At 38.6% G+C, this 24988-nt stretch overlaps 1 protein-coding gene across 1 annotated transcript in view; it reads left to right on the top strand.

Annotated features, from left to right (window-relative positions):
• The window catches only part of LOC114642111 (von Willebrand factor A domain-containing protein 5A-like), a gene marked incomplete at its 5' end in the record, with an annotated part of 57847 nt that overhangs the window by 27099 nt on the left and 5760 nt on the right, over positions 1 to 24988 (top strand). Inside the window, 5 exons of the mRNA XM_051922119.1 lie at positions 3639 to 3753; positions 5081 to 5247; positions 10194 to 10282; positions 10396 to 10540; positions 16795 to 16874. Of these exons, the coding sequence (XP_051778079.1) occupies positions 3639 to 3753; positions 5081 to 5247; positions 10194 to 10282; positions 10396 to 10540; positions 16795 to 16874 (596 nt within the window). The remainder of the gene's footprint in view (positions 1 to 3638; positions 3754 to 5080; positions 5248 to 10193; positions 10283 to 10395; positions 10541 to 16794; positions 16875 to 24988) is intronic.

Consider the following 24988-nt stretch of genomic DNA (forward strand, 5'->3'; position numbering starts at 1 on the left):
CAACGAACTCTACCAAAACCCATAAAAAATATAAGGAAATGTATTCGAAAGCAAAAATTTTATTATCAATATTAATTCTGTCAATAATGGAAAGAAATTATTGATTACTTTATTTTCATCAGTACACAATACATTTGGTATTTGTTGACTGTTTGCACTCAGTGGATGTCAGAATGTCCATTTAGTGCTGCCTGGACAATTGTGACAAGTTGGGCTCCTTGTGATGAAGAAATGCCCAGCTATCCACATCAGTGCCAGAGCCTACAGGCACCACATCATCCAATTAATTGTCACTATCTCGATCACAGTAATTGTCATTAAAATATTTATCTTGTAATAAATGTAGTTATTTCAGAACATCAGCAGCTTTATACCTCTTTCTCGACAACATAAACAAGCGTTTGTGCCTATCTACTAGATGGAAGTACTATAGTGAGTAACTGAGATGCTTCCTGTGGTGCTTGATTGAGATGCTGCGCCCACAGAGCTGTATAAGTACAGGCCGGCACAGGAGATGGAGGGAACGAAAGAGGAAAAATGAAACAGAGAGAGAGAGAGAGAGAGAGAGAGAGGGGCTTGCAGAATGATAGTGTGCCATTGTGGCAGAGAAAGACGATGAGCCAGCTGACTAGAGAAAGAGAGAAGGCAGTGCAGTCAGTGGTCCTGCAGCGGAGAGACGGATCGAACCCACTGATTGTGCTGAGGAGTGGGTGCGATCGAGGTGGTGCCATCACCAGGGATCTGAGGGATGACTGCGTGGGCGTGAAGGTTGACAAGAGGACAACCGATCCTGAGCAGTCTGGCATAAGCCGATGGTTTTAAACATTTGGATTTTTCTGTTTTTATGGATTATTTATGAACTTTGTGATCTCTACTTCTGGACACAAACTGTTTTGAGTCTTTTTTTTTGTTTCTTTAATAAAAGCACATTTACATTTTATATCTATCTGCTCAATCAGTAACGTTATCGACAATACAGGAAGAGGGCACTTGTAGCCAGACCCGCACAGTCACACTTCTCTAGTATGCTGTGTTTTGACAGGCTCAAGGACATACGACTTAACTCGTACCTCACACTCAAAATGTTAAGGAACAGGAAAGAACACAACAAAAAGAAATCTTCAAGTAAGGCACAATTCAATCAATTTAAATTTAAATCAGTTTATTTTTCTATAGCACTCTTCACTGTATACATATTCAAGCTGATGTAACATTAACTGATATACTTTCACTAAACTTCAAATCAGGTTAAATGCACAACACAAACAGTGTAATTTCAGATTGATTAACATAAATAAATTGTGACATTAGGTAGATGGATGTAATTGCAGATGCGTAACATTAACAGTGTTGTGGGTTTGTACCCCACACCCAGATGTTGTCCATCTATCTATCTATCTATCTATCTATCTATCTATCTATCTATCTATCTATCTATCTATCTATCTATCTATCTATCTATCTATCTATCTATCTATCTATCTATCTATCTATCTATCTATCTATCTATCTATCTATCTATCTATCTATCTATCTATCTATCAAGTCTGCACCTTCTCTCCTTGTCAATGTGGGCTTTTCACTGATTTTCTTATTATTTATTAGGTGGATGTCCTACAATATTTGACAAAGAATTGGTTACATTTCTTTTGTTTTTCTAATTGAAGCACAAGCAGATGGTGCAACTTTCTCCGAATCACACAGTGTCAATAGTGGGACTTGAAGTCACAACCTAGGGTGTTGAAGGCCAAAGCCTTACCCACTGTGCCACACTGCCTATTCAAATCATTTCTTCCCACATCCCCAAAGATGTGCAGTTTAGGCTTATCTGAGATTCCATACTGGCATCCCTTACAGGGCTGTTTACTGCCTTGGGTCCATTGCTGTTGGGTTAGGCCCCACACCACAACAACCCTGTATTAGATTAAGTGTGTGTAGAACATGATGATGATGATGGAAAGTCCAGTAATATTGTAATGTCGGTTTCCAGGATGGATAAATAAACTATACTAATGAGTGGATGCAACAATCAAAATGTGTTTATTGCCCCTCTTATTATTTTAACAAACAAAAAAACAGTAAAAAAGAAACAAAAATCTTTACAATCCTCCAATTGTTTTGGAGGAGAGGAAAACAAAAGCTCAAGTCAGAAGCTTTTCTGGGAAATATAAACCTCAGGGGTCCACATATATTGGAATATTTCAGGTTTAATGATGATCAGGATTCGGAACATAGCCAGCAGCCATTGAAAACAGTGTATAAATTTAAATAGTTAGGATTAGCGGTAAGTGCAGCGTGAATGGAACAGTTGGAAGAAGGTATCAGGAGTTGTAGAGCTGTGGACGTATACCATAAACCATCTCAGTCTGCAGTTGTGCACTGTGGTTAACTTCTGGTAGTCAGCTGAAAACCTGCAATGCATGGCTTAAAAGGAGTCATCTTATCGGGTGAGCTAATAGGAGAACTCCCAGTCTCAGCTGCATAAACGTTGCTTCTTAACACTGAGAGGGGAGAGCTCCTCGGTGACGTCAGCTGAGATCTTACTCTCTCTGACCCTTCTATTTTCTGCACAATACTCCACCTGTCCATAGTGTAGAGTCCTTCCTTGTTGCCAAATGTATTACTGTGGACTCACACCACAAAGGAACAATATGAAGACTTGCACTGTGCTCAAATGCCAGCGGTCAGCCACAAAACCATAGCATCTGGCTCAGTAGCAGTTCCAAAATGTACGATGTGCTCATCTTGGTTCATGCTGTAAGGAAACTGCTTCTGAGCCAGACATTGCAGGCTTGTAGCTGACCACTGGCACGTTGGCACAGTGCAAATCTTCAAACTGAGATGCTTTGTAGTGTGAGTCCACAGCAATATAGCAGTATTGTGTGATCAAAGAATCAAGGCAATGGGTTTTAAGACAGTGGTTAGAGCAGGAATGATGTATGGAGCTGAGACATGAGCTGTGAAGGGAGCCAGAGGAAGAAGTTGGATGTGACAGAAATGATAATGTTGAGATGAATGTGTGGATCTACAAAAAAGGACTGAATAAGAAATGAGACAATCAGAGGTGCAACAAAAGTGGGAGAGACATTTAAGAAAGTACAGGAGAGCAGGCTGAAGTGGTATGGACATGAAATTAGGAGAGACAAGGAATATGTGGCAAAAGTGATGGGAATAAAGTACAGGTAAAGAGAAAGATAGATGGTGAGAGTGAAGGATGACTTAAAGAAAAAGGGTCTGAGTGGGGAGGAGGTGTAGGACCAAGTTATATTGAGAAGGTTGTCAAACACATCAAACAAACATACAAGTGGCAAGCAATGAAGAGGAATAGGAAGAAGGGATTTTTTATACAAAAGAAGAAAAAGTAAGGCATGCTTTTCTAATGCAATCACATTGTATAATAAGTAGACAAGTAAATTTTTTTTGTAAGTAATGAATAATGTAACTGTTTTTTTTTTAAAGTGACATTCCTAAACACTGATGGTATTGCTATGAAGAATCAGTTTGGCACCTTTATTTTAAAAGTGTTGGCTGGGGCTCCACATGATCCTGAATAGGATGATCACAAATTTAAATAACTGACACATGGACAGTTTACCAATATAATCTCTGAAAGCAATTTTTTCTTAATTTTCCATCAGATCTCACTGTCCCCTGGCTTCAAGTTTGACCGTGATGTGCAGCTCCTGATCTACTACACCCAGAAGCACAAGCCAACTGCCACTGTGGAAGCTGGACTCATATCAGCAGCATCAGGTAGATAACAGCACAACTCAGCAATGCCATCTGGTGAACGACTGGCATCGGGCCCTAATAGGAAAATACTTCTTTATTTTAATCTCTTCTTTAAATGTTTTAACAAAGAACAGATACATGTCATTAAAATGTTTTTAGCAGTGAAACAAAGTTTAGAAAAATAGCCTTTTAGAAGGGAAAAATGAAATATCTTACACCATAAAAAAACAACAACTGACAAAACTGGGTCTCAAGTTATTTAATCAACAGGAGACAAAGAGCACAGATAAGACAAGAAGACTCCATGTGTAGTGAGGTCATCAGTAGAGTACGTCAGCAGTCTGTCTTGGGCCTGTTACTTTTTTTAATTTATATTAATGACACTGATTCCAGTAGATTTATTAAACTTGTGAAATTTGCAGATGACACTAAAATTGGACGAATGGCAGACACCAAGGAGGCAGCAAAAAAATTCAAAAAGACCTGGACAAGCTTCAGAACTGGGTGAACACCCGGAAAATGCAGTTTAATGTAGTGCTACATTTGAGCAAAAGGAACATCACTTATAAATCTCTCTCTCTCTCTCTCTCTCTTATATATATATATATATATATATATATATATATATATATATATATATATATATATATATATATTTGCAGCTGGAGATCCACAAAGGGAGAAAAAATGAATCACGTATCATAAAGTAGTTTTTATTCCCGAGCTTTCTATGATACGGAGAGGCAGTTAAGGCGTGCCAAAGCTTGGGTCTGTGATGACACTAGCATATACTCAATTTAGTTTAAAAATCTATTTTCAAAATTATAGTAACAAGCAAGAAGGCAAACCTTAACATTATTAATTAATAACATTTGTTGCAAAAAGTTTATCGAAATAAAGAGAAAGAGAGAGAGACCATCTGTAAAAAGGCTGTTGCATAACGTGGCACTCAGAAGTATACCATTAAACATCTATTTGTGAAACCACAGTAAACTAGAAAACTCTAAAGAAGTAGTGTTCATGGTTCCAACCAAAGAGTTGCTGCAATTATGGAATCCAGTCAAACAAACAGAAAAATTTTCGACTCATAACAGCAGAGAAAATAAAGAGGTAGTGTGGTAGTGTAGATTATAGTACATTTGCATTTCATCCAGGAAAGTCAACATTTAGAAAACACAGACATATTTCCTCTCTTATCTTAGCCCTTTATACGAATACAACTGGGTAACACCTCAGCCTGTATTAGCATAAAAATCAGAACAATCGAACAGGGCAGAATTGTAATGCTAACTCTGCTTTCCAATTTTATCTACTGTAATAAATTAAATAGTATTCTTTTGCTGTTTAGGCTCCTTAATGGTGGACCCTCTTGTGATGGTCAGTTTCTTCCCTGAAATAAATACTGACCAAAAATCAAAGTATGGCGAGTTTATCTTTTTGGTGGATTGTTCAGGCAGCATGCAAGAAAAAATGAACAATGACCCCGAATCTCCTACACGTGGAAAATGCGTCTATGTATGTAAATTTACAATTCTTGTGACTCCTTCAATGTTCATTAAGGTTGAGATTAATTTTGGTTTCAATATGATGATTCTTTTTTTAATTACAGATTATTAAGAAATGATAACATTCTCATACCCTCTTAATCCAATTCAGTGTTATAAAGGGCTTGTGTATGTTGGCTAAGAAGTGCAAAGAGGCTGCGCTCTTTTAACAGAACAAGCACGCTGTCTATGGTGTGTGGAAGTGGGCGGCAACAATTCAAAGACAGGGTGTGGCAAACCTCAGGGAAGAGAAGGGGTGTGTTTAAAATTCAAGAGAGGCGGGAACTTTTTAACTCACGTTCTGATAAAAGCGCGAGCCTCTTTGCACTTCTCAGCCACAATACTTGATCCTATTCTGGTGCCATGAATCTTAGTTTGGAAGAATGTTGATTTAGTTTGAACCAGTTGTGTTCATTTTTATTAAATATTTCTTATTGTTATAAAAATAATTATTAGGTTTGTGGTTCTCATTTAATATGATGATAATCAGGATAGCAAAGTTAGGATATAATGTTTTAAAAGCTATCTTTGAAAGGGAAAAACTACTAGACAAGTTTTGCTATGCATCTTCTCACTTTTTGATATTCTGACTGTTCAGCCTTCATGTACCACAGGTCTGGCATTTAAATTTAATAAAATGCCCATGCCTTTAATGATTCATATAATGAGTTTTATTACAAATAACATATACAAAGAATACAATAGAAAAAAATATGACTCATCAAGATGTCCGTTAGTCAGTCAGTCATTTTCCAACTCACTATATCCTAACATAGCGTCACGGGGTTCTGCTGGAGCCAATCCCAGCCAGCACAGGACGCAAGGCAGGAACAAATCCCGGGCAGGGTGCCAGCCCACCACAGGGCACACACACACAACAAGGGACAATTTAGGATCGCCAATGCACCTAACCTGCACGTCTTTGGACTGTGGAAGGAAACTGGAGCACCTGGAGGAAACCTCTCCTTATTGTGAGGCAGCAGAGCTACCACTGTGCCACCCATGTCTGTTAGTATTGGATTCAAATGAACTTCTCTGTGTGCATAAAAACCAAACAAACAAACCTTCCAGAAACCAGTGAAATCATATTCAAACAATGTAAAACAAAATTCATTAATATAAACTCATAAAGCCATAACACATGGCAAATCAAACGACACAGTGAAAAGAGTAAAGAAAACCAGAACAAGGCCCATTTTCTTTGCATAACAAATGCATTGAACATTAAAATATATATATGTACACATATACGCATTTCAAATCCTCATAAAAAGTAAAACCATTTAAATAATTAAATCATATACCATATAACAATAAAACATTTCAGGCACATGGATTTTACTTCCTTGCTGCTCAACAATCAAACACCCAGTTAGCTCCTGATCTCCTCGCACACCTGCCTTCTGACCCTTTTCGTGGCCATTTTATACAGGTGGTTGAATTAGTCTTTTAAAGAGACAAACCCACCTTGTTTACAGACCATGTGTTGCTATCTGGGTATTTATCCATTTTTACACTTTCAACATTCAACATTCATTTAGAGCTTAGTCTGTCTCCTGCAAACACATCTGCCAGCTTCTAAAACAGATTGTCATTTCCTAGTGTGATTCTCAAACCTTTGATTGCGGCTCTTTTCACCCACAATGTGTTCATTATAGTCAGCAACATTGACTACAAGGCAGAAACAAACACAGGTCAAAGTGATGATCCATCACTCAGCCCACATACACACACACAAATGTGGTCAACTGACAATGACCTAACCTGCATGTGTAAGCAAAGTTGGTGGAGAACTACACTACCATGTAGGCAACAAGTTTGAACCAAGGATGACAGATCCATGAAGTAACAGTGCTGGCCGGTTTCCCAGTGTGCTGCCCTGTGACGATGCGGGTCCTATTTTAATAAAGTATCTATCTATCTATCTATCTATCTATCTATCTATCTATCTATCTATCTATCTATCTATCTATCTATCTATCTATCTATCTATCTATCTATCTATCTATCTATCTATCTATCTATCTATCTATCTATCTATCTATCTATCTATCTATCTATCTATCTATCTATTCCACACTCCCACGTCCACATCGGGAGCCTCTCCAACCCAACACTGTTGGTAATATAACCATTTGAGCTGTGCAATGAGGACAAATCAAACTGAGCAAGGGGATGGTGCAAAAGGTGCAAGTGCTTCTATTAACAACAACAAACAAAACAGTGTCCAACTATAGTGCAGTGCTCCAAAATATTCCAATAAATAGCCCATAAAAACCAGTGAAAAATCCAAATGTCTAAAACCAGGCTAAAACGAGACTAAAAACGTGCAGCACACACTGGTATCAGACCAGCCAAACACAGTTCCTTCTCAGTCTCTCCAGCTCACCCAAGGCTTGCTCAGCTGACATGATTTCAGCGGATGCGGTCCTCTCGCTACCGACCCCCATCCTAGCTGCTTCTGCTGGTGTCTGCTAGACGTCTCAGGATCAGTTGTCCTCCCATCTTCCTACTCACACACGCAGTCATCCCTCGGATTCCTAGGGTGGACTCATCCTCAATTGAACCCTCTTTTCCACATTGTCAGTGGGCGCAATTCATCCCTCAAGCGCTGATTCTTTGCTCCGACCTGGGACCACTCACCATGCTGACCTCTCTCTTTGCTGGCTGGCTCGTCCACTCTCTTTCACCCCGATGCTGCTCTCGCTCTCTAAGCCTCTTTTGTTTCTTTTCCTCCTGATCTTCTGTGCCGGCCTGTACTTATACAGCTCCGTGGGTGCAGCGCCTCAATCACACACTCACACACCGCAGGAAGCTGATTAAGAAATTGAGAACGATCGCACCCTCACATGCAGGAGCAACTCGCCCCAATTACCTCATTGACTCCCCGCGGCTGCAGGATCGGGCCCACGGAGACTGACACGGCCAAGTGGATTATTTAAAAACTGGCCTTTCATTCAGAGCCTTAGACCCGCTACATCACATGCCCCAGTACTTAAAATACTTAGTGGAATTTAATAACAAATGTAATATGTACAGTAGTATTCACTTCATTTTGTGGCACAGCCAGCGTCAATCATACATGTACTGATGCGCAGACTTAGATACATCATCAGTGTTGTTTCCTGGAGCCATTGGGTGTTTAGGGTCTTATAACAGACACCTTCTCCCAGGTAGCCCAACCAAGGAATTGAATGACTTTATTGATTAACTGACTAATAGCTTAGTTCATTAAATAAATAATAGCTCATCTGAGCAGTCTTGTGATGGCTTATTTAGTCAGTCAACCAATAGAAGGATTTTTAACCAGATTTACATCTGCAAGTGCGGGTTATCTTATGTCTAATTAGCAGAAAGAACACAAGAACATTACAATGATTTTGACAAAGACATGCCATACATTCAAACATGGCTCGTTAAACTCAATTCATCTAAAGTCTACAAAACAGAACAACAGTAAGAGCATAAACTTAAAAGATAGTTTTTTTATTTTATTAATTTTATTGTAATCATTCATACAAATCAATCAATTTTTACAAAAAATAGAATTGAAATTGAAAAACAAGTCGACCCCCACCCAAGCATGGCCAACCGGGTAAAACTTAATGCTTGTAAAAATACGTAAATTGATGAGTTTAATAGGCCAGTAGAGATAAATGGAGAAGAAAAAGAAATGCGGAGATAATTGCTTCCTCGGTGCTTTACGAGCTTATTATAAAATTTTATTGATTATATCCTGCCAGGTTTTAAAAAAATTCTGTACAGATCCTCTAACTGAATATTTGATTTTTTCCAATTTCAAATAGTGTAAAACATCGGTTTCCCACTGACTTAAAAGAGGAGAGTTAGGATTCTTCCAGTTTAGCAAATTAAGTCAGCGTGCCAAAAGTGTAGTGAATGCAATCACAGTTTGTTTGTCCTTCTCCATTGTTGCCGGCCTTCTTGACATTTTTTATCTTGTGGCTAAAATGGATCAGTGTAACAACATATTAATATCAGTGGGAGGTCTAAAACTTAAAAGACTGTTTTATTTGAAGGACCCGTTTACATCCTGGTAGAGTACAAAAGCCATCAAGAGAATTAATAGGATGTTAGGTTATACAGTATATCATAAGGTGGGAAATATAAGAGGTTATTTAATTAAGGTTATTCTTAAGTTATAAAATGCATTAGTGTGCCCTCACCTGAGGTACCATGTGCAGTTCTGGTCTCCATATTTACAAGAAAGACATAGCAGTGCTAGAGAAAGTCCAGCGAGCCTGAGAGGTATGAATTACTGAAGGAGATGAACCTTTTCAGTTAAGGAAAATGAAGACTGAGATGAAACATGACTGAAGTGTTAAAAACTATTAGAAGATTTAATACAGTGGATCCTTATTATTTCTTTAAAATAAATTCTGCAACAAGAACACATGGACATGGTTGTAAACTTGTTAAGGAAAGCATTTGCACAAATGTTAAAAGGTTTTTCGTCATACAAAGAACCACAGGCACAAGGAATAAATGACAAAGTTCTGCATAGGATAGAAGTGCTCATTTGGGTGAATGGCATGTTCTCATCACAGCTTTTCTAATGTTTTGATACATCAAGTGTGTATCAAAAGAGGAAAATGGGTCTAATCAAAGGCAAAGGGAATTTAACTTCTTCTTTCATATGACAGGGGTGTTGTAACTCGGTAAAAAATCATCTTTACTATATTGTAGATTAAGAAAAAAAAGGCTTATCACTCTCAGATAGTAAATGAAGTGCTTTTGGATGCCTAAGAATCTCTGTCGACTTGAAACGCCTCTTCTAATGGTCCACTTCATTCAGAAAATGTGTTTTCTGTCACAGGGAAAGTGACCAAAGTTTACATATCTGTCACATTTATTGAACATCTTTATTAGAAATAACATTCTTCTCCTTTTTCTCATTAGGACACGATGAAACTTCTCATCCAGAGCCTACCGCTTGGCTGCTACTTTAACATCTACCTATTTGGTTCAGTTTTTGTAAGGTTTTTTCAGTGAGTATTTCTTATTTATTCTTTCAATGGACACTAACTTGCCTAACCATCTTTATCTCAACTTCCTAGCCACCTCTAGGTTTTTCATTCCATTCTTTGTTTCTTTTTACTAGTGAAAGTGTGGAGAATAACAAGAAGATGATGGACATAGCCATAAAGAACCTAATTAAAGTTGAAAAATACTACGGGGGTTCAGAGATTTTGCCTGCCTTGTGTGACATCTACAAGAAGACCTGCAGACCTGGATACCCCAGACAGGTAACAGATAGGAAACAAAAATTTCATACAAAACAAAACTATAATTTCCAGTTTAAAGAAATTTTACCATAACTATCACAGTGCCCTCGAAAACATTATTCCTATACTAAATATTATTTTAGAATTATGAATATTATGAAATCAAAAATTTATGATTGTTATGTCAGTAAGCTGACAAACATGTTTAGTGAGCACCAGGAGATAGACGTGAGGCAGAAAAATGGTCAAAATGGGGAAATCTAAAGTTTTGAAAGCCAAGCTAAGATGTGAGACCATAGTGAAAAGTGAAGTGAATAGGTCAGTACCACAAAAAAAAAAAAAAACTAGTAAAATTTAAAGCATTTTTAATCCATAACTCAGTTAAGGAAGTGACTATTAGCTGACCTTTTAATCCGTTACATCGATTACCCACAGGTCATGACCTCTGAGGACACACCCTTGGAAATTTAAAGTGCTGTTCTAACGGTCAGCATCCAAAATAATGGTGATTGTTAAAATCAAACATAGCAGCCAAAACTCACCAAAAAATCAAACAACTCGTAAAGGAAGTAAAAGAATTAAAAGTAATGTCAGGAATGAAATTTTCAACTTCACAAAATCCTAATAGAAGTATAAGATCATACAAATTGGTTGAGAGAAACACATAAAAATATAAACAAAATCCAAAAAAATAACTGATAGATCACTAAATCAAACAGCATATTACTGCAAACACTAAATCACAAAAAGTAACGCACAATTCCACTAATTTGCAGGTTTCATTTGACCAATTTGAGGCCCACTAAACAAATATAAATGGAACAGAGCTATTGGTGGGCCGCTGTCTTGTGGAATGAAATTTCAGAAAATTTGCAAGAATTATGAAATGATAATTTTTTCAATGTTATAAATACATTTTTATTTAAATTGCTTTTTAAATTGTAAATGTTGATTGATTTGAGTAAAGATTAATATAGAATTGTAACTGGTCCCCCATCCAGGGGTGGACTCCTGACTGTGTCCATTACTCTGGCTTATCTTCTGGATGAAAAAGTTGCAGAAAATAAACAGCACTTACTAATTAAAATAAAAAAGACCATTTTTGTTTCTCAACCATTGAATTGTTATTTAATTGATCCTAAGCAAACAATAGCACTGTGACGTGACCAAAGACTTGAAGCATTATGTACAAGGTCATGGATTGTACAGTTTTTAAGTGAATTTAAGGGAGCCTAGAAACAGAAAAGATTAAATGAGTTCAAATACATTTATAGTTATACATGTTTCTAATGTTTGTTTATTGTTTTAAAAAGTTTTGAATTTTTCTTTATATTTAATCATTATTAAGGAGACCTCTCTGGATCACAGTTTTATGTATTTATCTCACAGGGTTGTGTTTGTTAATTTCATGGGTGGCGCCATTTTGTGCGTCTGATCATTATGATGCTGCATGGTTGACAGGCCCGTGATGCATGTACCATGTGACCTGTGTCATCAAAGCACCTATGATATAATCAGTGAACTCTTGCATAAATTATTTAAATCAATCAATTAATCAATGCTTTATTGTCATATATACAGAGCAGAGGTGGATCCTAAGTCCATGGGTCCCTGTGCCTTACAACACAATAAGGCCCAGTCTACCAAACCCTGCCACCAGCCAGAACTAATCTGCAGAAACATTGAATAAGAATGCATTATTTAGTAGAATGTTGATACTTATTCATATTTAAAACATATACAACACGATCTAATAACTTCATTAAACTAGCTGAGCAGATAGTGCATACCACATAATTTACACAATAAATATTTGCATTGGGTTTAGCATGCTTTACAAGAAAACTTGGTAACTGGGTAAAAATGCAATAGCCTTTATACACTTTTTAGACTTAATATTTCCTGAAAGCCATCACAAAAGTCACAGTCACTAGTGTGCTCAAACTAAGGCTGCCCTCGCTACAGCCGACTGAATGGTGTTGTGAGAATGAGACCTTAATAATACTTGTGCTCTATAAGGAATCCTTACTGTATAAACCCCATTTCATCCCCCCTTCAATTTCTTTTTGGAATGTAATACTTGATAATATAAATTGGAAATGAGCTTGGACCATTCCAAATAGGTATTGTATTGCAAATAAGGTTGAAACGATCACATTTAAATTTTTTATCAGTTTTAGTAAATTGAATTAGTGCTTTGTAAGTTTAAACAAGATTAATGCTCTTTTTATACCACTGAAGGGGAATCTGTGGCCACTCATATTTCTTTGGTCAGTGTATGTTCTGAAAACCATTGTGGACTGATTTGCAAAATTTGCTTTAAAAATAATTGAAGCTTAGGGATTTTGACATTTTTATGTATTGTGTGAGAGAAAAACATAGGAAAACATGGTGTGGAAACCAGGGGCACTCCAGCTGCCTCAACCCTGACAAAAACAGGCAGAGACATGAGTTCCAGCCGAGCATTCATTTATTTACAAGTGGGGAAGTGCTTTTTCCTCGCTCCCCACAGCAGTACAATACAATAGAGCACCAAATACAAAGTCCCTACTGTCTTCTTTTCCTCTTCTTTCCACCTCCACTTCTCCACTAGCAAGCTTCGTCCCTCTTCCTCTCGACTCTACATTCTCCCAGCTCTGACTCGCCTGGACAAGAGAGTGCAGTCCCATTTTTTGAGGACCTGGGAGTACTTCCACTGCCAGGGCCACTGCCCGATGGAAGTACTTCTGGGTCATAGAGAAGTCCCATGAATTGGGGAACACATCTCCCTGCAGCACCTCCTAGTGGCACTCATGGACCCCAGCAGGGCTGTGCTACCGGACTACAACTACTGGCATTCCCTGTTGGATCTTGAATGGGTGCCGAAATTTAGGGCTACTGCCATATAATGCCTGGGGGGGATTAAACATCTTCAAGAGACAGTCCTTCTCTGTCTTCTTTTCTCATGGCCAGGGAAGGTATTAAACCCATGTCCACTTGGGACGTCTGTCCATTTATTTGAGACTTCCCACCCGGGTAAAGAACCATCAGTTCTATTTGGGATGTCCGTCCATGCGTTAGGCCCACCTAGTCCAGGTGCAACCTCCCTCCCTCTCTTGGCCGAGATGCCTTTACGTTTCCTCCCATCCTGCTAAGGGATCTTCCTGGTTCATAGCCGGGATGCCCATCCATCCCGTGTGCCACCTATAATGGAAAAAGAATATTCATTTATTTGTGGTAAAGTTCATATTCATAAATCAAAATGATCTAAGAATATTGTCTCTTCCAGAAACTGTGAGGTGGATTTCAAATATTATATTATTTAATGTCTATTAAAAGACTGAAAAAGCAGAAGCAAAAATAACATTTTTGTATAATAAGTATAATTCGGTTATATAAATGTTTAATTTCTTACCGTTGTTTAAAAAAAACAATAACGTTATAGCCATCAACATTATCTCTGTGTTACATACTAACTCAACCACCAAATACACACAAACACCTAGCACTGTATCTATATACCATAAAGAACTCAACAGTAAAATAAGAATTAATAAATCAGTTGTCCTTCTACCTTATGGAGACTTCAGAAGACCCAAAATCCTTACCAGTGCTCTTGTATTCAGATTCCAAAACTCAGCTGGTTTCATTTTCATAAGCCCCCTAGCCAGGGACCAACAGACACATTTCATCTATGATACAGAGTACGTTATACAAGTATAATGCAATTCTCATTTGAGTGTCTACCTCGCAGAATGCAACCAACAACTCATAACTAATGGTACAATTAACAGTACAGTAATGCAACAATACAGAGCAATAAATGTTAAACCACAGAGTACAAAATACTGTGCAATAGCTAGCAACAAACAGTCTTCCTTTTGCACAACAGTCTCTGTCAATTATGCAGGATATGCGCAGCCTGTAATATCATCAAATCAACGGTTTAAAGTTTGCCCCAAACATCTCCAAAGCATCAGAGTTTTATGGATAAGCCTTCCACACAACTCTTCAAAACCTACTAAGCTAAAAACTAAAAAATTAAAACGTGGCACATAATGGAATCTGTACCAACATAATCAAACTAGACACATAAACTGAGACTACACTGACCACACATGACTGAGATGTACACAGTTCATCAGTGGTAACCTACAAAATATTTTAAAATATTGCAGTGGCTGTGCGGGAACAACAAACAGTCCTTTTAAGGATAGTGAGATACCTAAAACAGCGATGTAAAAAGTGAGAACCCCCTGGCACTTGACGCGGTAGAGCCCCACGATGGCGTGGTGGTACAATGTTTTTTCTAGGTCATCCTGGCAGCAAACACATATAACCAACAAGATTACATGACACATTAACAGATCATTTTATGTATTTTTAATAATAAATGAAAGTTAAGGCATACATTTTGATTCCTCGCAGTATTCACTCTCACTCATTTTGTCACTGTCTTGATTGATTTTTGTGGTTATTTGTGTTTAATTTGCTCTTGTGACGACCATCATTTTGTGCTCTGCTGTTTAGATGGTCACCACCATTTTGTGTATGGTTGCCAGTGACATTGCAGAAAAAACCTCAAAACATGAAGTACTGTAAGTTTACTATATAAGTTTACCAGTAAAGCTCACCATTCTTATTCACCTAATTTCCCCCAAGATAAAATCAAATCTAGATTTGAAGGTCCCCAAAGTCCTACTGTCTTCCACACTGCTTGGTAATGTATTGCATGTGTCTATTTTTTTCTATTTTAAAGTAACAGCCTGTATCTAATGTACTAATTCAATTTATAATTTTAAACACTTTAATTATGTCACCTTTTAGTCTACGCTTGCTTATACTGAAAAGGTTCAATTAACCAAATGTCTCCCCATAATTCTTATTTCTGGAATCAGCTTAGGTATTCTTCTCATCTCACTTGTCAAATTTCTTACGTTCTCATGAGGTGTGTTTTTAATTTCAAACTTCCTATTGTAGGTGGCACAGTGGCATAGTGGTAGCACTGCTCCCTCACAGTAAGGAGACCAAGATTCACATCTCAGGTCCTCCCTGCATGGAGTGTGCATGTTCTCCCTGTGTCTGCATGGGTTTCCTCCGGGTGCTCCAGTGTCCTCCCACAGTCCAAAGACATGCAGGTTAGGTGAGCTGCTGATCCTAAATTGGCCCTGGTCTGTGTGTGCTTGATATGTGGGTATGTGAGCCCTGCAATGAATTGGCATCCTTTCCAAAGTTTGTTCCCTGCCTTGTATCCTATGCTAGCTGGGATAGGCTCCAGCCGAACCCCACGACCCTGTTCAGGACAGAGAGGGTTACAAAATGACTGACTGACTGACCTCCTATTGTGTATTCAAATCTAGCATTTTTATTTCCTGATCGACCTGAGAATTTACACATTGTCTAACCTTCCCTCCCTGTCAACTCCCTGTATCTCTTTATTTCTCTCTTGTTCTGAGAGTCTGCCTGTATTTCTTCAGGGTCATCAGGCGCTGTTCTCACCATTTAGAAAGATGGTAGTAGCACTGATAGTTGAACAGATTTCAGGGTTGGTGCCAGGAAACACAAATATCTTTTCTGTCATTCCAGGTCAAGGCATTAACATTCCCTGCTTTCTCTTACAAACTGTCCCAGTAAGGGAGACAAAATGATCCCAATTTTGACAACTGCTTTACTAACAAGGTCTTTAATTCATATAGCTGCTATACTCCCTAGCCTTATCGTTCTATTTAAATATTACATACAAAGAAAAATGTTTTATTTTCTGTCAATCCTTCACAGAAAATAATGCATCATAATGCATTTACCTTATGTCACAAACTCTACAAAGAGCCATAACAAGGTTTGGAGCAGCCACCCATATATTTGGTTTCCTGGCTGCAAACTACAAGTAAATGATTAAATAAACTGATGTGCACAAACTGGAGTCCAAAACAGAACTGAGGGGATAGGGAAAAGATGGAGGCTTGTAAAGGTCAGGGCAGGAAGTGATGGCAAAGCCATAGGCACAAGCCCAGACGTGACATCAAGGGGACCGGAGCCGGCAAGGCCTTCCTCTATAGGTCCGGACCTGGAAGTGGTGTCAACAGGGCCAGGTGGAACTTCCTGTGAATGGTCTGCAGGAAAGTAAGAAAAAGAGTCAGTGCACTCTGCCAATCCCGGTCTGATTCGGAATTGCCCTAACAATATAAAACGTGAACTTTCAACCTTTTTTCAAGATTGCTTATTATTTTAAAGACCTATGTAATATTTTGAAAACAGTCATTTTTGCTCCCAGTTCATTATCCATCTTTTTTCAGTTATTTATATTTACAGATGGAGAAGTTGAAAATACAAAGTCTGTCACTGATGAAGTGAAGAAAAATTCTGCCACCCACAGGTATTTTTTGTTTTACAACAAAAAAATCTTAGAATTAACAAACTGTGTTTATTGGTAAGAAATTCATGTGATAGTTTGGTTTAAAAGTATCCCATTTATCAGGAGCTGTGATAGCATGCTGGTTAAAGTATTTACTTCAAAAACTTCAAAAGTTACTCGTTTATGTGGCCATTGAAATGTGTACATGAGTCCTTATACAAACAACCATCCTTTCTCACATTCACGATTTTTATCCAGCCATGGTCTATATTGGTTCCCAGCTTATCTTTTCACTAAAGACAGGCAGTATACATGCTGACAGTAGGTGTCAATCCACTCTTTGGAAGACGTCATCACTACTCTCATGAATGCAAGTCATTGGTCCTTTTCAATACAATACAATACAATTTATTTTTGTATAGCCCAAAGTCAAGGGATACATTTGAATCACCACAGTTGTAGCCAAGCTTATTACCGATGTTAAAATCTTCTGCCGACAGGTGGGATCTTTGGTTTGTATCTGGGCTTTTCAATTCACAAACTGCACAATCTTAGTCACTCTTTGCATAAGACTCTTCATCTCTGTTGTGCCCAATTATTACTTTCTGTGGCTATTTTCTATATTACTTAGGCACAAGAACTCATTATGTTAATTATTTTTTCTGCATACCTACCAACTTCTGTTAGTTTAAACTATATCTCTATTTTAATAGAATTAAACATTTTGTTTTTAAGTGTCTGAGGTGATAATAATTGACACCAGACATCATAAAGGTTTGGGGCAGCCACCTGTTTAATAACTTTAGATAAAAACAGAGTTGTTCACAAGACTGAGTCCAAAACAGAACTGATTAACTAGAAGCAAGATGGTGGCTATAAAGGCCCGTAGAGGAAGTGATGTCATCAGAAGGGATGGAACAGGAAGTGATGTTGTCGGGACCGGAAGTGGTGTCATCAAAGGGGGCGGAACCGGAAGTGATGTTGTCGGGAACCAGAAGTAAGGTCATCAAAGGCATAGACATAGAATTACTAGACACCGCATGAGCAGCAGCATCGTACGTCAATGTCGTCTCCATATTGCGAGTGGCACTGCTGTGGAGTGAAGTAATGGATAAAGATGCCTCACGCATGTCCTGCTTGGGATTGTGCAAACCACTATACACTCTAAACCAGATTCCGGGTGATTACATTTCATAGGTAAAGCTGAACAATTGTTTTGGTTATATTTGGCCATTAGAAAATCCCGTTTTATAATCTTAACTTTAGCTACGTCAGGCTAAGCTAGCAAAGCTATGCATTTATGTGCGCAAGTGAGCCTCCAAACAACGTTTTGGCTAAACGTATTTAGTCACTAACTATGTAGATTGTTGTTAGCTGTTAACATTTCTCAAACTCTGGAGGTTTCCCAAAGAAATCCACCTCAGGAAGTGTGATATCCCATGTAGGATAGGTAGCCAGGACGGGATTTTGAGAAAGCTGTCCTGTGATGTGTGCCGTGCTAGTTTGGTAACAAATGCTGTACCAGCATCATATGATCAAAGCTACCACTTGCTCACATTAAAAAACAAAGAAGGTTTGATGATTCCTTCTGAGGGTACAGTCAAGGTGGTCAAAGTAGCTGAGCGTGTTATCCGACAATCGACATTAGGGCAAGCTGTCAGTGTATCTTTGATCAATCAGTTTGTTCGGGCTGAGACTGGTTCAGATAATGTGTTTTTTGTCAAGGAGCACATTGAGGAAACACAGTTTGAAATTGACAACCATCATTTTATGCTCATGTCTTTAATTGTGTCTGTCTTCCACAAACTAAGATTGCACCATATTGCCAGACTGAATACTCTCAAATTACAGAGTGGCAACACACGGAAAAAGCCATTTAAGACAGTTCTGTTATATGGATTTTAGATCCTGTCCTGCATATATTTAAGTAACCACATTGTGTGTGTGTGTGTGTGCGCATGTGTGTGAGAAAAAGAGAGATTGAGAGAGGAATCAGTGAAATGTTTTCAGAAATTATTAAGCCAATTTGTATACAATAAAATTGTTTATTTTTGTCACTGAGTGTATCATTTCACTGTTAAAAGAAAGACCAGACGGCCAGTTGCAGTCTTACTAGTTTGACTTTCAGACATTGGTCAAGTTTTCGTCTCAATAATTAATAATAATAATAATAAAACATTTTATTTAATAGTTGCCTTTCTTAGCACTCAAGGTCACCTTACAATAAAATTAAACAACATTAGTAAAATTAAAACAAGAGAATGGTAAATCAAAAAGCAATGATTAGCAAACAAACAAAGATAACAGGCACTGTATTCACAGCGCATCACTTTTTCCACATTTTGTTATGTTACAGCCTTATTCCAAAACGGGTTAAATTAATTTTTTTTCCTCAGAATTCTACACACAACACCCCATAATGACAACGTGAAAAAAGTTTACTTGAGGTTTTTGCAAATTTATTAAAAATAAAAAAACTGAGAAATCCCATGTACATAAGTATTCACAGCCTTTGCTCAATACTTTGTTGATGCACCTTTGGCAGCAATTACAGCCTCAAGTCTTTTTGAATATGATGCCACAAGCTTGGCACACCTATCCTTGGCCAGTTTCGCCCATTCCTCTTTGCAGCACCTCTCAAGCTCCATCAGGTTGGATGGGAAGCGTCGGTGCACAGCCATTTTAAGATCTCTCCAGAGATGTTCAATCGGATTCAAGTCTGGGCTCTGGCTGGGCCACTCAAGGACATTCACAGAGTTGTCTTGAAGCCACTCCTCTGATATCTTGGCTGTGTGCTTTGGGTCGTTGTCCTGCTGAAAGATGAACCATCGCCCAAGTCTGAGGTCAAGAGCGCTCTGGAGCAGGTTTTCATCCAGGATGTCTCTGTACATTGCTTCAGTCATCTTTCCCTTTATCCTGACTAGTCTCCCAGTCCCTGCCACTGAAAAACATCCCCACAGCATGATGCTGCCACCACCATGCTTCACTGTAGGGATGGAATTGGCCTGGTGATGAACGGTGCCTGGTTTCCTCCAAACATGACACCTGGCATTCACACCAAAGAGTTCAATCTTTGTCTCATCAGACCAGAGAATTTTTTTTCTCATGGTCTGAGAGTCCTTCAGGTGCCTTTTGACAAACTCCAGGCGGGCTGCCATGTGCCTTTTACTAAGGAGCGGCTTCCGTCTTGCCACTCTACCATACAGGCCTGATTGGTGGATTGCTGCAGAGATGGTTGTCCTTCTGGAAGGTTCTCCTCTCTCCACAGAGGACCTCTGGAGCTCTGACAGAGTAACCATCAGGTTCTTGGTCACCTCCCTGACTAAGGCCCTTCTCCCCCGATCGCTCAGTTTAGATGGCCGGCCAGCTCTAGGAAGAGTCCTGGTGGTTTCGAACTTCTTCCACTTACGGATGATGGAGGCCACTGTGCTCATTGGGACCTTCAAAGCAGCAGAAATTTTTCTGTAACCTTCCCCAGATTTGTGCCCCGAGACAATCCTGTCTCGGAGGTCTACAGACAATTCCTTTGACTTCATGCTTGGTTTGTGCTCTGACATGAACTGTCAACTGTGGGACCTTATATAGACAGGTGTGTGCCTTTCCAAATCATGTCCAGTCAACTGAATGTACCACAGGTGGACTCCAATGAAGCTGCAGAAACATCTCAAGGATGATCAGGGGAAACAGGATGCACCGGAGCTCAATTTTGAGATTCATGGAAAAGGCTGTGAATACTTATGTACATGTGCTTTCTCATTTTTTTTATTTTTAATAAATTTGCAAAAACCTCAAGTAAACATTTTTCACGTTGTCATTATGGGGTGTTGTGTGTAGAATTCTGAGGAAAAAAATGAATTTAATCCATTTTGGAATAAGGCTGTAAAATAACAAAATGTGGAGAAAGTGATGCACTGTGAATACTTTCCGGATGCACTGCATGTGATAAAACATTTCTACTAAAGTTTAACCTAATTACAACTAAATGTATACCTTAAAACAGAGAGAATGATGAGGTAGGTCAAAAGCCAAATGCTTGGGGTGCCAACTGGGTAAAACCCTGTTTAATTCCAACAAAAGGAAAAGCATTAAATAAAATACACACTCAATTGTGCTCTCTGGCTGGGACAATTCCCCTGGAATAGTGCTGTTTTTAAAAAACACACTCTTTCTTTCTCTCTCTTGAACTTTATGACAGTCAGGTCTGACATGAGACGGTACCTTCCAGAAGTGTCTCCCTTTTATACTGAGCAGACCAGAAGGAGTGGGGCTTTCTTGGCATCTCTGTTCTCTAGGGGTGGTTTCTCAAGGCTGTGAGGGAAAGAGGAGATAAGAATGTTAGCAACAGCACCCCCTCTCATCCCAGGGGTGGTACCACACTCCTTAGGTGAGCCTAGTAGATAATCCACTGGCACACATGCGTGACAACCTATAGCTTTTGGTGAATTCCTGTCAATTGGCAGCAAGGTATGCTTACACTTGATCTGTTTCTCAATAGTTGTCATTTAGCTTTCAGCGACTGGACATGATTCTCAAAGAAGGATACACATCTGGGGACAGGCCGTTAAAAAGTGTGTAGTGAGTAGAGGCGAAATCCTGCTCTGCAAAAGCTACACTAACAGGGCTTTTTCTTAAAATGCCTGCCCTGAATTTATCCATTCCATGAGTTTAAAACAACCACCAGTGTATCAGGGACACCGAAAAAGACACTGAACAAAAGACTTGACGCTGAGAGAAAACAAAAAGCTAAAATTGCTGTTATCTGTTCAGTAACCTAGTAGCACAAGGTAACTGAAGCGTAATTATCAATTTTATACACACATGTAGATCAATGCAGCTATTGGGCTCCACACATTTGAGAAATGTCTCTGACTGCTACAATATCTTTCAGTCATTTTAACTATTGCATCACTATATGACATAACAACAGCAAATAAAGTTTAGATAAGCATTGTGGTCTATGGATATGCGATGTGTTAAAATGCTTTGGCTATTTTGTCACAGCATGTTTGCACTTCCAATTAGATAATATTATTAGCTTTCTTTAGTTATTTGTTTAGATGTGCAGTCAAAAGGTGATGTTGTGCAGCTTCATCTGTGCATCTACTGGTGTCGTTATGTAAATTTGTTGATTCAAGTGTTTTGAGTCCTGAAATCTGCGTCTCCTGCGGCTCTTTGTTATCCGCTCTCTTAACGGTAGTCCTTTTGTTGGATTCGGACACACCGTTGACTTCAAATGCATATTTCGCAGTTCATATTTTCATGAATATAGCTGCCAGTTTTCTCAAGCTTACATAAATTCCTACACTATTGTCGCAACTCTGAACAACAGAGAGCAGACACAGCAACCTCATTCACGTTTACCACTCGTCCGTCGATGCAGTTGAATGCCAATGTATAATCTGATGCTACAAAAAGGTTTTTTTTCTTGCATCAGGTTATGTTTATTTTTTAAACAGGTTCTGTTTATTTTTGAAATGTACAATATTCTCTCTGCACACGTAATACACATTTATACATCTAATAGGGTTTTGTTAGAAGACTTTTCGACTATAGACAGTTCATCGTAAAAAGTTTGTTGTCAGTCGGATCAGGTTAATGTGAGAACCTCTGATCTTTGCAGTTCAAAATGACCACCCCCTACTTTGAACGCCACTTGGAGTGGTTTTAAAATTTGGCATTTAGTGAGCCTTCTAATTTGTTGAGCCCAGTTTTAAGCACAATTCACTCATGGTTGGCTCTTGGTGTATACAGTATACATCCGGCTTCAGCAAGACCAGCGAGACCATTGTTCTCTTTAGTTTTAATGAGCTGCTTTATCAGGCAGTGACTTCTTCTAAAAATGCTTCCAAAACAATCTTTCTTTTCTTTAAACCGGCATCTAATGAGCATTATCATTGATTTCAGTGGAACAAATATTTGGCTGAAAATGCTTGAAACCTGCTGCATGTACACTGTTAAAATGTTTAGGTAAGAAATACTGTCATTGAAAATAACAGCAAATAACTTTTTAAACCGTTGAGGAACAGTTCCAGGGTTCAGTACCCCTCACTTCCTCCACCTGGGGATTTTTTGGGGGTTTAAAAGTTTTCTCCCATATCTTAATTTGGCAACTTTAAATGGCTATAGATTTGGTGCATGAGTGTACCGTGCATTGGACGGCCATTCTGTGTACTGTGCACCCAGTGCTGCTGGGTTAGTGTTCGGGTTTCTTATATCATGTCTTGCATGAAATATGTTAAGAAACTGGACAACCTGATGAGCATTTAAGTAATCACCATATGCCGATAATTCCGATAATGGGTAACCCTGCAAAGTCTAAGTCGTTTAAGTAGTGTGATCGCTCCGTGCTGGGCCAAACATACCATGGCCTGGCGTGCTTGGAAGAGGTGGGCCCGTGCACAGTTCAGTAGCATTCAGGAACAGGGTAATCACTAAATGTGCCCGAGCACAGAAAACAGATATGACGTCAATGATCCGACAAGTCAGATAGTACAATTCTGATTTCATTCAATACCATTTGAGTTAAAAACAGGTTTTTATGCTCACCTTAGATATGAATGTGAACTGTACAACAACAACAACATTTATTTATATAGCACATTTTCATACAAAAAGTAGCTCAAAGTGCTTTACATAATGAAGAGAAGAAAAATAAAAGACAAAATAAGAAATTAAAATAAGACAACATTAATTAACATAGAAAGGAGTAAGGTCCGATGGCCAGGGTGGACAGAAAAAACAAAAAAAAACTCCAGAAGGCTGGAGAAAAAAATAAAATCTGTAGGAGTTCCAGGCCACGAGACCACCCAGTCCCCTTTGGGCATTCTACCTAACATAAATGAAATAGTCCTCTTTGTAGTTCGGGTTTTTCACGGAGTCACTTGATGCTGATGGTCATACAGACTTCTGGCTTTTAATCCATCCATCATTGTTGGAACATCATGGTGCTTTGGGTAGATGGTGGTGGCGCACGCCATCACCAACAGGACACCGGAAAAGGAAACAGAAGAGAGAGTAGGGGTTAGTACAGATTTTGAATGAATAGTTATTATAATGAATTAGATATACAGAGTATCAGGATTAAATTATAGTGAAGTTATGAGAAGGCCATGTTAAAATAATGTGTTTTCAGTAGTTTTTTAAAGTGCTCCACTGTATTAGCCTGGCGAATTCCTACTGGTAGGCTATTCCAGATTTTAGGTGCATAACAGCAGAAGGCCGCCTCACCACTTCTTTTAAGTTTTGCTCTTGGAATTCTAAGGAGACACTCAGTTGAGGATCTGAGGTTACGATTTGGAATATAAGGTGTCAGACATTCCAATATATAAGCCGGGGCGAGATTATTTAAAGCTTTATAAACCATAAGCAGAATTTTAAAGTCAATTCTGAATGACACAGGTAACCAGTGTAGTTACATCAAAACTGGAGAAATGTGTTCGGATTTTCTTTTCCTGGTAAGGATTCTAGCAGCTGCATTCTGCACTAACTGCAAACGATTGATGTCTTTTTTGGGTAGACCTGAGAGGAGTGCGTTACAGTAATCTAGCCGACTGAAAACAAACGCATGAACTAATTTCTCTGCATCTTTCGATGATATAAGAGGTCTAACTTTTGCTATGTTTCTTAGGTGAAAAAATGCTGATCTAGTGATCTGATTAATATGCGATTTAAAATTCAGATTACAATCAACGGTTACCCCTAAGCTTTTTACCTCCGATTTGACTTTTAATCCTAATGCATTCAGTTTATTTTTAATAGCCTCATTGTATCCATTATTACCAATCACTAAGATTTTGGTTTTTTCTTTATTTAATTTGAGAAAGTTACTATTCATCCATTCTGAGATACAAGTTAGACATTGTGTTAGCGAATCAAAAGATTTGGGGTCATCAGGTGCTATTGATAAATACAGCTGTGTGTCATCAGCATAGCTGTGGTAGCTCACGTTGTGCCCTGAGATAATCTGACCTAATGGAAGCATGTAGATTGAGAAGAGCAGTGGACCCAGGATAGAGCCTTGTGGAACACCAAATAGGATATCATGTGTCTTTGAGTTATAATTACCACAACTAACAAAGAATTTTCTCCCTGCCAGGTAGGATTCAAACCAATTTAAGACACTGCCAGAGAGGCCC

This window comes from Erpetoichthys calabaricus, chromosome 2, assembly GCF_900747795.2.
Source record: "Erpetoichthys calabaricus chromosome 2, fErpCal1.3, whole genome shotgun sequence".
Classification (NCBI taxonomy): Eukaryota; Metazoa; Chordata; class Cladistia; order Polypteriformes; family Polypteridae; genus Erpetoichthys; species Erpetoichthys calabaricus.